Source organism: Oncorhynchus masou, chromosome 5 (assembly GCF_036934945.1).
Source record: "Oncorhynchus masou masou isolate Uvic2021 chromosome 5, UVic_Omas_1.1, whole genome shotgun sequence".
Taxonomy (NCBI): Eukaryota; Metazoa; Chordata; class Actinopteri; order Salmoniformes; family Salmonidae; genus Oncorhynchus; species Oncorhynchus masou.
The window spans coordinates 66,859,392-66,872,519 of record NC_088216.1 but is presented as its reverse complement, the minus strand read 5'-3'; the positions used below and the strand labels follow the sequence as shown (position 1 = coordinate 66,872,519).

At 42.2% G+C, this 13,128-nt stretch overlaps 1 protein-coding gene across 2 annotated transcripts in view; it reads right to left on the bottom strand.

The window, feature by feature from the left end:
* The window catches only part of LOC135540122 (receptor-type tyrosine-protein phosphatase gamma-like), a 327,471-nt gene that overhangs the window by 26,823 nt on the left and 287,520 nt on the right, over window positions 1–13,128 (bottom strand). For both annotated transcript variants that reach the window (XM_064966521.1, XM_064966520.1), the window contains exons 10-13: window positions 12,045–12,153; window positions 11,655–11,704; window positions 10,521–11,304; window positions 6,026–6,164 (exon numbers count right to left, since the gene is read on the bottom strand). In XM_064966521.1, coding sequence (XP_064822593.1) covers window positions 6,026–6,164; window positions 10,521–11,304; window positions 11,655–11,704; window positions 12,045–12,153 — 1,082 coding nt within the window. The remainder of the gene's footprint in view (window positions 1–6,025; window positions 6,165–10,520; window positions 11,305–11,654; window positions 11,705–12,044; window positions 12,154–13,128) is intronic.

Below are 13,128 nucleotides of genomic sequence, written 5' to 3'. Positions count from 1 at the left end.
TGTGTGTGTGTGTGTGTGTGTGTGTGTGTGTGTGTGTGTGCGTGTGTCATCTCTGTAACACCAGGAACTTTATCTCTGGCACACGCGGACAGACAGATACAAACACAGACACACAAACACATACAGACAGACAGAGACACACACACACCCTGTTGTCTGTTTCACAGGACACACTAAGGCTAGGCGGGCTAAACTGAGTCTAAATGGTAGTTTAATCCAAACAGCCAGCCTAATCTTCCCTAGCCTGTTACTGCAGCCATGATCTCAGCCATTTTCTCTCCCCAGAGGCCCCCTACAGGCCTCAGGGGGTGCTGCACTTCCATTAGCCTCTGTGACAGAGAGCTATAAAAAATGTGGATAAAGGTTGCCCTCTAGGCACAGATCTATGAGCAGCTTACCCTCCTGAAATCCTACAAACTTTACAATTAGGGTGGAGACATCAAAATGACCTGAGATCAGTATCTAGGGGCAGCTTCCTCCTGCTCTGCTGGGTCTCAGTGAGGGGCTAATTATCTGGTCATGGCTGCTGACCTTTAAGGAGCCGGGGGTGGTGAGAACCAGAGAGGTCACAGCCCTCACTCAGAGGAAAACAGCTCTTTGAACCCAGGCTGGCATTAAACGCCTGTTTGAAGTGCTACGATGGATGCGCTTTGATGATAAAGGCCTGAGAACTAAAATGCTCTCTTCAGCATCATAGGAAACATATACATCTTAAGAGACAGTAAGAGATATTGGCAGGAAACACGTGCTCTTAACCTCAATGCTTTCTTGGTGATGCTGTTTGTGTGACAATATTTACAAATGGGTGAGTATCTATGTATGTAAACAAGCTAGTTGTTGAATGAATAAAAATGTGCATGCCCTCCACTACTTTGGCAGATGCAAAACCCTCTGTGATATATCTCTGTGTCATTGTCTCCAAGTGGGTGCTTGGTGTGTGTGTATGTTCTCACCCCTAACCCCCCCATGCCTGAGTCCTGATTTACGCAGGAGTGGAGCTAGGAAGTGAAGCAGATGGCCAGTCATGCCCCTGGGCCTTAACCGATGAAGGGGCTGGGGCAAGGAGGGCAGGGGGCTACTATAGGGCACTGGGGCTGATGGGGATAGCAGGGACCATAGCCAGCTTACACACTGATACATGGAGAGACCACAGAGGTTAGTCAGGTGGGTGATTGAATTAGCACTGGAGTGTAGAAATCTCCCAACTTCTGTTGACCAGCACTGTGTGTAGCAGTGGAGGCTCCTCAGAGGAGGAAGGGGAGGACCATCCTCCTCAGGCAATTTCATAAAAATTTAAATAGTCAAACATTTAAAAAGTTATCCTTCTTAGATGAAGATAAACTACATATAATCACGTCACCAAATAATTGATTAAAACACACTGTTTTGCAATGAAGGTCTAGAGTAGACTGCAGCACTCTGTAGGGTATCACAATGGTGTAGCCGGAGAACAGCTAGCTTCTCTCCTCCTCTGGGTACATTCACTTCAATACAAAACCTAGGAAGCTCATGGTTCTCAACCACTTCCATAGACTTACACGGTAATTATGACATCTTCCGGAGGACATCCTCCAACATATCAGAGCTCATGAGTCATGAACAGACATGCTATTATTATACCTTTATTTCAACAAGGAACACAGACTGAGACCGAGGTCTCTTTGAAAGCTGGGCCCTGCGTATACATGTTTACACATACAGTTTAGGTACAATGATTAAGAAACTAAACATGACAAACAAAACGATCACAGATAACACAAAAAAATACAGCAGCAGATTACATTTACACACAGGTTATTCTACCAACAGCACAAGAACTTGCATTACCCAAAACAGTTACAAGCAATACAAAATAAAAATCCTCCAATAAATATTTAAAATGGGCGACAAGAGTCTCAAGTTTAGTCTGCAGGCTATTCCATAAGCAAGGAGCTGAACAGGAAAGGTCAGCTATACCCAACTCTGTGCAAATCGCATGGGCCCCAGATGAAATCCATGCTTGAGACCTGGTTGTAGGAATTCTAATTCTAATATTGATGAGTGATTTATAAATAAGAAGGTAGTTTATTCAGAAGTGCTTTATAGACAAACACGAGAGCATGTAGTTCTTGTCTCACGGACAGCGAAGTCTAACCCACATTTTGATATAAAACACAGTGGTGAGTTCTGTTACTAGCACCTGTAATAAACCTAAGTGCGCAATGACAAGTAGCATCCTTCGATTTAAATGTTGATGCCGTAGCATGCATGTAAATAATATCCCCATAATCTATAACAGACATAAAAGTAGCTTGCACAATTTGTCTTCTATTTGTAGAGGACAAACACGTCCTGTTTCTATGGAGGAAGCCAAGCTTGATTTTTAGCCGTTTACAAAGTTCATCAATATGCATTTTAAAAGACAGTTTATCATCCAACCATATCCCTAGGTATTTATATGCAGAGACCTGATTAATTCAAGAACCATCTAAGCTTGTAAGTGCAAGTGTATTTCAACCAACTTTTTGAACCGATTAAAAATCATAAAATGTGTTTTCTTTGCATTTTAAACAAGTTTCAGCTGTATAAAAGACCCTTGTAATATATTAAAATGCTTGGTCAGCCGTTGAAGCGATAGAGTACATGACAGTGTCATCAGCATATAAATGAATTTCACACTTTCATATCTCATCACCGATACTGTTTATGTAGAGAGTGAACAGAAATGGACCAAGTATAGAACCTTGTGGGACCCCTTTAACCAACTCCAATGGCTCCGACTGGAATCTGTCGACTCTAACAGCCTTACTACCTTTAGATAGTCATGAAACCAACGACAGACATCCAATCCCAGTCCTATTGTTGACAGCTTACCAAAAAGTATCGCATGGTCATTCAAGGGGTTTCAGTAGGCTAAACTAGCTAGCTGCATTCGCTAGCTAAGTTCGTAAAAATAATATATACAGTACCTGTCAAAAGTTTGGACACATCTACTCATTCAAGGGTTTTTCTTTATTTGTACTATTTCCTACATTGTAGAATAATAGTGAGGACATCAAAACTATGAAATAACACATATGAAATCATGTAGTAACCCACACTTTTTAAACAAATATATGTTATATTTGAGATTCTTCAAAGTAGCTACCCTTTGCCTCGATGACAGATTTGAACACTATTGGCATTCTCCCAACCAGCTTCATGAGGTAGTCACCTGGAATGCTTTTCCAACAGTCTTGAAGGAGTTCCCATATATGCTGAGTACTTGTTGACTGCTTTTCCTTCACTCTGCGGTCCAACTCATTCCAAATCATCTCAATTGGGTTGAGGTCTGGTGATTGTGGAGGCCAAGTCATCTGATGCAGCACTCCATCACTCTCCTTCTTGGTCAAATAGCCCTTACACAGCCTGGAGGTGTGTTTGGTCATTGTCCTGTTGAAAAATAAACGATAGTCCCACTAAGTGCAAACCAGATGGGATGGCGTATCGCTGCAGAATGCTGTGGTAGCCATGCTGGTTAAGTGTGCCTTGAATTCTAAATAAAATCACTGACAGTGTCACCAGCAAAGCACAACACAACAACTCCTCCTCCATGTTTTACGGTGGGAATCACAAATGCGGAGATCATCCATTCATGTACTCTGCGTCTCACCAATGCACGGCGGTTGGAACCATTCATTTCAAATTTGGACTCATCATGACAGATTTCCACCGGTCTAATGTCCATTTCTCATGTTTCTTGGCCCAAGCAAGTCTCTTCTTCTTACTGGTGTCCTTTAGTAGTGGTTTCTTTGCACCAATTCGACCACGGAGGCCTGATTCACGCAGTCTCCTCTGAACAGTTGATGTTGAGATGTGTCTGTTACTTGAACTCTGTGAAGCATTTATTTGGGCTCAAATCTGAGGTGCAGTTAATTGCCAATATCTGAGGCTGGTAACTCTAATAAACTTGTTCTCTGCAGCAGAGTTAACTCTGAGTCTTTCTTTCCAGTGGCAGTCCTCACGAGAGCCAGTTTCATCATATCGCTTGATGGTTTTTGAGACTGCACTTGAAGAAACTTTAAAAGTTCTTGAAATGTTCCGGTTTGACTGACCTTCATGTCTGAAAGTAACGATGACTGTCATTTCTCTTTTCTTATTTGAGCTGTTCTTGCCATAATATGGACTTAGTCTTTTACCAAATAGGGCTATCTTCTGTATACCAACCCTGCCTTGTCACAACACAACTGATTGACTTAAACTCATTAAGAAGGAAAGAAATTCCACAAATAAACTTTTAACAAGGCACAACTGTTAATTGAAATACATTCTAGGTGACTACCGCATGAAACTGGTTGAGAGAATGCCAAGAGTGTGAAAAGCTGTCATCAAGGCAAAGGGTGGCTACTTTGAAGATCATTTTTTTAATTTTGATTTGTTTAACACTTATTTGGTTACTACATAATTCCATATATGTTATTTCATAGTTTTGATATCTTCAATATTATTCTACTATGTAGAAAATAGTCAAAATAAAGAAAAACCCTGGAATGAGTAGGTGTCCAAACTTTTGACAGGTACTGTATATATTTTTTAAACTTTCACTTTCACTAACTTAGCTAGCGAATGCAGCTAGCTAGTTTAACCTACTTCAACCGCCGGGTTCAAACAGAGAGGGATGCTATGTTAGCTAGCTGGCTATGGCTATCCAACACTGGAACTCTTCCAAGTCATGATAAGCTTTTGGTTTTATTAATGTATTGCTACAGGGGCCTGCCAGTGTAACTGCTAAACTGCTTGCTGTACACTGTACTGCATCACTGTAGCAGGTTTACTAATGCGTTAGTTCTAGTAGCGAGACTAAAATTTCCGTTAATATGGTGACACCACTGTCGGCTGTGTGTAGCGGTTATGGTATGAAAATTTGTCTTGGAAAGTTTTTTCCACCTGGTCACAGACAGCTGTTGTATTGTGCACTGAAGTCCACAAGCAAAGGGAAAAGGTAAGAGGATTAGAGAGTGTAGATGCGAGAAGGAATAATATATACAACGAGCAAAGTGATCATGCTGTTTATAAGTGGCTGCTAGTTCTGTGTTTGCATGTGATCAGGAGTGTATTCACTCTGCTGATTCTTAAACGGAAGCAAACAGAATGAAATGTGGATAAACATACCTGAATTTGTCCAATAGGAACTCTCGTTTGCAACTGTTTGACAAATGATTACAACCTACATGTGCAGGCAAGAGTGTGCAAGGCGGTATTAAATGTGTCATTCACTGTCTGTCACTTTGATTATACCTAATTTCTCTCGACCTGTTCACCTACGTTGTAAACTTTCATTTGTATGCTAGATTGTAGCAACCTCGTAATGGGTATATGGAAAATTTGAGTATCATGTAGTAGCCTGAACGATATTACATTGAGCTGGGTGAATGGAATATGAATGACAGTCATCCAATACGCTGTAATAGAAATAAGCCCATGCTCGTAAAAAAAATATCTTCCTCCCTCATCTTAAATGGCACCGACCGCCATGGGTGTGTAGCCTATACCTGGCTGTTTTTGTGTATGTTGCTCTATGTTCACCATTCTTTAGGGCTGTGATGGTCATGGAGTTTTGGATGACTGGTCATACTATAATTATTGGTCAACCAAATGACTGCAGCCACCGTTATAGTCACTTATTTATTTATAGTTTTTAAAAATGACATTTTCTCCTCTCTTCCACTTCTGTCTGCATGTGCTACAGCTGCAGAGGGGGGTGTTGCCTAGGCAACCAAATACTTGTTTGCTGCAACACAAAGTTTCATCACTTTGTAAAGAGTCCATGTTACTGCGGAAACTGACTCAACCCAGGAATGCCCGGCCTTCCCATGTTAAGTCAATTTTATTTATATTTTCTTCATGAGGGCCTTCCTCCATTATCATCGGTTACCTTGATTATACGGTAATCGTGCCAGCCCTACCCTTCTTCAAACTATACCAACACGATTTGGGGAGACATTCTTCCTGAAAGGTTTTTATTCAGCTACATGAGTGTGATGTCTCAGTGTGTTATGGTACCCACCTCCAGTAGACGAGCACAGCCAGCAGCAGGATGAGGCAGATGAAGGTGAGGGCAGAGACCACCACCAGGGGGATGATCCACTCCACCCTCCCCACCCCTGGGGGACCCTGCTGGGTCAGGTTGGACACGCTAGTCCTCTCTGTAGGAGGGGAGAGGACATACAATCAGTCAGAATCACAGCAACATTTACTGGACATATTGGGGATGCTGATCCAGAACAGGAGAGGTGGGGAAGGAGGACAAAGACACATTTGTCAGGTTTAACTGAGCTTCACAAAGGTAGAAAATGAACCACAAAATAATAATAAACAATGATGTGATCAACTTCGCTCGCCATCTTCTCAACTGAAGACACATGTTACAGGTTAATTTACCTTGGTAAAATGCTGGATACGTGATCAGGCAGAATGGTTGCTAAGAATGTTCGGCAGTGCTTACCAGAGAAACAGTAGCCTCTCTTCATACCAAATGCTACCAGTGACAATATATTCCTGTGCTATCAAAGACAAGTATTCTAAAGTTAGATTTTGGTAGGTAGTGTGGCTATCAACATCATCATCAGCCCCTTAACCTACTATATCTAGACTGGTGGTTTACACAGACAGGAACAATCCAATCCTGGATCATATTTAATAGGCACACACACACAGGAGAAAACATGGTCAACAACAACCAAAAACAACAAAGATTAATTGATATTGGAGACTATTAGAACATCAGTAATCAAATCATAATTTGTTTATTTATGAAGGCAACCCTGGTGCTACATAGGCAGCTTATCTTGCTACCCAGATAAGTGCTCCACTTAGATCCCAAACATCCTGAGCCAGCCCCCCTCCACGCTAACCCCCCAACCCTACCTACCCAGGGCTGGTTTTCCTGCTGTGCTGTTCCCGGACCCCATGGCTTTATTCTGCAGCAGGAGCCCGGGTGGTAGCGGCAGTGGCACAGTGGGGGTAGCCCTGGAGGCCGAAACAGCAGTCCCCTGCACTGCAGCACAGCCAGCCGCTACCACAGCCGCTCTCTCTCTCCCTACCATCCACACACACCATACTGGCAGGGGAACCATTGTGTGCTGCTCCACTCTGCTCTATTCTGCTCTCTCCTGTCTGCCTCTCACTCTAAGACGAGTCGTCCCAAAACACAGTGCACACAGACGAACAGGGACAAACACACAAACGCGATAATGCACACACAGCCAGTAACAAACCTGCATCGAAGGATACACACACGGGTCACCACACACACATGCAGCCAAACACACACTCACACAGACTCACACACCAATGCACACAAGGCCTACATGACTCTAGTACCAGGCAGGGAGTTATAAATGGAGCAGAGGTTTTTCCCCTGCAGCGGTGTCTCTGCTCCGAGCTCATCTCGCTGGGTCTGAAAGTAGGCCAGCACTCAGCCTAAAGACAACACCAAGGAGGGAGAGAGAGGAGGAAGGAGGAAGAGAAAGAATGGGAAACAACAAGGATGGAGAGAAGGGGAGTGAGAAAGACAATGTGAGAGAGAAATAAATAGAGAGCGATCGAAAGAGGTGGAGGGAAAAACAGAGGTGCAAAAGGAAATATAGGAAAGGAGAGAAAGTGGGAAAGATGAGAGAGGAGGGTAAGGGGAGTGGAAGAGATAATGAAGGAGAGAGAGGTGGAACAGAAAACAAGGAAGGGAAGAGGGGAAGGTCCTATCCCCCAGAAATGTCTATCAAACACATGTTTAATTTGAGTCCTTGTCTTTGGGAGTCACTCATATTTATTCATCAAATTGTAAACCAAGTAGGTAACAGAAATAGCTATAATGTCACTGGTTTTCCATAAAATGTAAATTACAGTATAACACAGCAGACCTAATCAATATTGTACACGGCATACTGTAGTTAAGGCTGTCTGCAATGCAGTGGAAGTTTAGAAGCCTACTTCCAGCAGTGTATCTCAGCATTAGCCACAGTCTTTCAGCATGTAGAGAGCTTTCCTGGGCAGATCACTTTACTCCACTCAACACAAGTTTTGGGGAAGCTACTCTAAAAATATAGTTTGCCACGCTACCAATTACTTCATACTGGAAGAAGTAAAGCTACACTAAAGCTACCTTTAAGAAAATTATTTTTTACAATACTAAAGTTACTTTAAAAAAGTAGTTCACAACATCCAAACTACTTCGTGAAAAATTATAATTTCTAAATCTAGCCTGGGCAGCAGTTAGTGGGCGCTGTAGATCCTAGCGCCCACTAGCGGCTGCTCAGGCTAAACTAAATCTGACATGTCATGAGCTATGTTTCCATTCAAATTGGTGACAGATTTTCATGCAAATATTCAAAAATCTGCATAAAAACAATATGTGCATATTCCCATCAGAGTTGTGATTCCATCAAATTGACTTGTTGCAGATAAAATGATGTGCGTGATGACATAGTGCACATAATTATAGTTTTTTTTCGGTTATATTTCCATGTACCGAATAAAAAATCCAAGTTAAATGGGCTTCCATCGCATTTTCAACTCCATTGATGGATTTCTCAAAACAAATGTGTGTTATATAGCAACTGTACCCACTCTGGTCTTGGCACGTGCGCTATAGCCAACAGCTGGCAGATACAGTGCGGGTATGGCCTACATGATGAGATTATTATTTACATTATGGACAAAAGAGCAAGATTATTTTTATTTGTCAAACGGTAGCCAAGTATTTTTGCATTTGTATTTATTATGGATCCCCATTATCCCCACTCTTCCTGGGGTCCAGCAAAATTAAGTCTGTTTATACAATTTTAAAACATTACAATACATTCACAGATTTCACAACACACTGTGTGCCCTCAGGCCCCTACTCCACCACTACCACATATCTATAGTACTAAATCCATATGTATGTATAGTGTGTGTGTGTGTGTGTGTGTGTGTGTGTGTGTGTGTGTGTGTGCATGTGTCTGTGCCAGTGTTTGTGTTGCTTCACAGTCCCCGCTGTTCCATAAGGTGTTTTTTTAATCTGTTTTTTTAAATCTAATTTAAATCTTGCGTCAGTTACTTGATGTGGAATAGAGTTCCGTGTAGTCATGGCTCTATGTAGTACTGTGTGCCTCCCATAGTCTGTTCTGGACTTGGGGACTGTGAAGAGACCTCTTGTGGCATGTCTTGTGGGGTATGCATGGGTGTCTGAGGTGTGTGCCTGTAGTTTAGACAGACAGCTCGGTGCATTCAACATGTCAATACTTCTCAAAAATAAAAGTAGTGATAAAGTCAATCTCTCCTCCACTTTCAGCCAGGAGAGATTGACATGCATATTATTCATATTAGCTCTCTGTGTACATCCAAGAACCAGCTGTGCTGCCCTGTTTTGAGCCAATTTAAATTTTCCTGAGTCCTTTTTCTGTGGCACCAGAATAAGACCCTCGATATTTATTGAATTTATTGAATGTAGCATCAAGCTCATCACCTTGCACTTTCAGCACCCTGTGAAATTCATAACCTATTGAATCTGTAGACTATTAAACTGCATTCTTTCCCGACGAGTCGTAGTAGGAGGACAACACAACATGTCATCGTGTGACTCCAAGTTAACTTCCATATGATGGTTATTATATCAATATATGCTCATAAAAGTGATTCCACCGACATTTCTCTGATAATTAATTGCACCGACGCAAAAAGATCCTAGTGAATTTTGTTGTGTCAAGATTTGGAAAGTTTACCGACAAATATTAGTTTCCATCAGACCTGTCATTACATTTTGTATCCGACACGTACTCGCATAAAAAGGTTGGATGGAAACCTGGTTACGGACTTCAAATTGCAAGAACAGATCACACTGGAGTCAGATGTTAACAGAATGTGTAATTTTGCCTATTAAACGCAAAAACGTTGTTTCAAGTGAGAATTAGACACGTCCATATTTTATTTTATGCAAAAAAAGTAGTGTGTATTTCCGGAAGTTAGCTACACTGCTACAATACCAAGATTTTAATTTAGTTCAACTACTACCAAGCTTCTGCTAAATGTATTTTAATTAGCAACCTAACACTGCTCAACACCTACAGTATGTCATTCAGTACAAGCACAAGAGGGTTTGTAGGCATTAGTGTGCGTGTAAGTGGGTATGTGTGGGTATGAAAAAACATTACAACTGAACCATCATAAAATATGTCTAATACAAGGCTGTCATATTCCTTTCCACTTTATAGTCTTATTATAAAGCAGCAGGTAGCCTAGTGATTAAGAGTGTTGGGCCAGTAAACCAAAAGGGCTCCCGAGTGGCGCAGCGAATTAAGGCACTGCATCTCAGAACAAGAGGTGTCACTGCAGTCCCTGATTCGAATCCAAGCTGCATCACATCCGGCTGTGATTGGGAGTCCCATAGGGTGGCGCACAATTGACCCAGCGTCGTCTGGGTTTGGCCAGGGTAGGCAGTTGCAAATAAGAATTTGACTTTCCTAGTTAAATAAAGGTTACATTAAAAAAAAGAGAAGCCAAGCCACTATAATGCCTGTGCTCACCTGTGTGTATGGAGAATGGCCAATGGCTTTTGTCCCTTCCTGTGCTGGGCCGGAGGGTGGGGGAGGGGCTGTCTGGGGCTGTGAACTCTGCCGTGTCATTCCCTAGCTCCAAGGTAGGGGGCACCACTGTGTCTGTCTTCACCATACTCTGTGTGTGTGTCACCAGCTGGTCCTCCTCAGCACTAGAGGGCGTAGTGCTGCTGGTGTTAGTTTCAGTCTCACTCTCCCCTCCTTCTCTTCCTTTCTCTTTGGCAGTCGAGGCTGGTGCGGCCGTGGGCGGCTCTTTCACTACCGTGCTGTCCGTCTGCTTCTCTACCTTGTCTGCCATCGCTTTCTTCTCTTTCGTCTCCTTCTCTTTCTCCTCCTCGTCTTCCTCCTTATCCTCCTCTCCTTCTTTCTCTCCCTCCTCTCCCTCACCTTTGGCACCTTTCTCCCCGTCCTCGGAGCCCTCTCCATTGTTTTTGGCTGCGTCTGTGCTCTGGGAGGCCGCTGGTTCGCTGGTGGGCTGACGAGGGGTGGCAGCGGTGGGATTCTGGCTGGAGGATGGGGCTCTGGTTGGCCACACAGAGCTGGGGAAGGAGGAGATGACCCCACCACTGAACCCTAGCCCTGCCAGTAGGGTACTAGTCACCACGGACGCCACCGTCGCTTGGCTACCACTGGAGGAGGGGCTGATGCCTGTCGCCATTGACACAAAGGAGAAGGGGAGGCCGGAGGAGGTCCAGGTGGAGGAGCCGGAGCTGATGGGAGCCATGTCTGCCGAGGAGGCTGGGGAAACAGTGGGCTGGAAAAAGAAAGTAGGGAGAGGTGAAAAAAAGGTGAGTGAGAAAGAGAGGGAGGGAAAAGAGACAAGTGATTGAAAAATGTAATGACATAATAGCCATGTGACATAATTATGTGGAACTGTTTCATCAATTGAAAATAAAAAGCAATCAAGTACATCATCTGTTATCTGCACATTACTGACATAGGACATTTAATTTATATCTGTGGTCTATAGATAAAATGAATGTCTTTGGAGTTGACAGTATCGGAGTGACAGAGCATGCTCTCCAGCACAGAGGTTTAATAATGAGACAGTGCTGCTCTCTGTTGGAGAGAGGTAGTACTACAGAGGATTCACGCAGCACTCACCATCCCAGTCTTCACTATCCTCGTCCCTTCAAATATCCTGGTTGTGTTAGCTGAAAAGAGAACATAACATGAAACTTGTTAGCCAATGATAACTCAAAATATATGTTACTGTATAGACAGTGTAATACCGCTATTGATTCTAGCTTTGCAACAAATCAGCATAGGCATTTAGACAGACAGAGATATCGTGACGAGGAGGGGAAAGAGTAGAGGCAACTCTGCATCACTAAACAAGACAATAAGGGAACAAAACAAGAGACAAAGAGATTAGAGATAAATATAGACTGTGATGAAATGTGAGGGAAATATTTACAGATTATTTTTAGAAAAGTGAAAAGGAAAAATGAAGGACAGAGGATGATGATGAGGATGATAATGAGGAAGAGTCACCTCTGAAGAGCATGCTCTGGCTGAAGTCACTGCGCATGTCATTCATACACACAGCCTGCACCCGGAACAGATACAGCACGTCTGGAGACACCGGAGTGATGACAGCTTCCTGTAACACACAAACACCCCCCCACGCAGCCATCGCAAGGCAGGGTGGCCCACAAGCTTTGAGATATAATATGAACACGCCATTAAATGAACAATTAGCTCATGTATTTTTTTGCAGTAACGCTCTGTAACTTTAAAGAATATTTATCTCAAAACTGTGATTCTTAAAAGACGTGTTCGGAGATTTGGTCAACTCCATCAGATTTGTCTAAAATCCTAAATTAATCAGAAATATGCAGAATCAGCTATACCATAAGGACCCCTTATTCATGTCCTCAATACATGTAGTGCAGCAAGACCACTGTAAAATTCTCTACTTTTGATAGATTTAAACAAACAATATTGGAATCGCCATGGTCACAACCATAAACTGTCAACTCCATCTGCTTCATAGAATATGAATTTTTGTTGAAATGTTACATATAATTAGGTTAAGAGTCATAAAGCAACTGAGGAAAAACACAATTGCAACTGTGTATACCACTTGAATGTAAAAGAAAACTGCACTCCATCAGATTTTCTCTTACATCAACTCCGTCAGAGTTCTATAAGATCTGATAGAATCGTTATTTTTAAATGGGGATTCAAATGAATCATTTTCCATATTTTATTAATTATTTTTGAGGCAAATATATGTCTGTTTGAGTTATCAACTGTTTGAGGAATAGAGAAACTCCCAAATACAGGTGTGCCAAGCTTGTAGCCAAAGGTCTTCAACAAAGTCCTGAGTAGAGGGTCTGAATTCTTATGGAAATTGTTTTTTTGGTTTTGTATTTTTCTAAATTAGCAAAAAATTCAAAAACCTGTTTTTGCTTTGTAATTATAGGGTATTGTGTGTACATAAGGAAAAAACAATTTCCTCAATTTTAGAATAAGGTCGTAATGTAACAAAATGTGGAAAATGTAAAGGAGTCTGAATACTTTCCGAATGCACTGTATTTGAAATGTTGCTAATATTAAGACAAATATTAGCGGG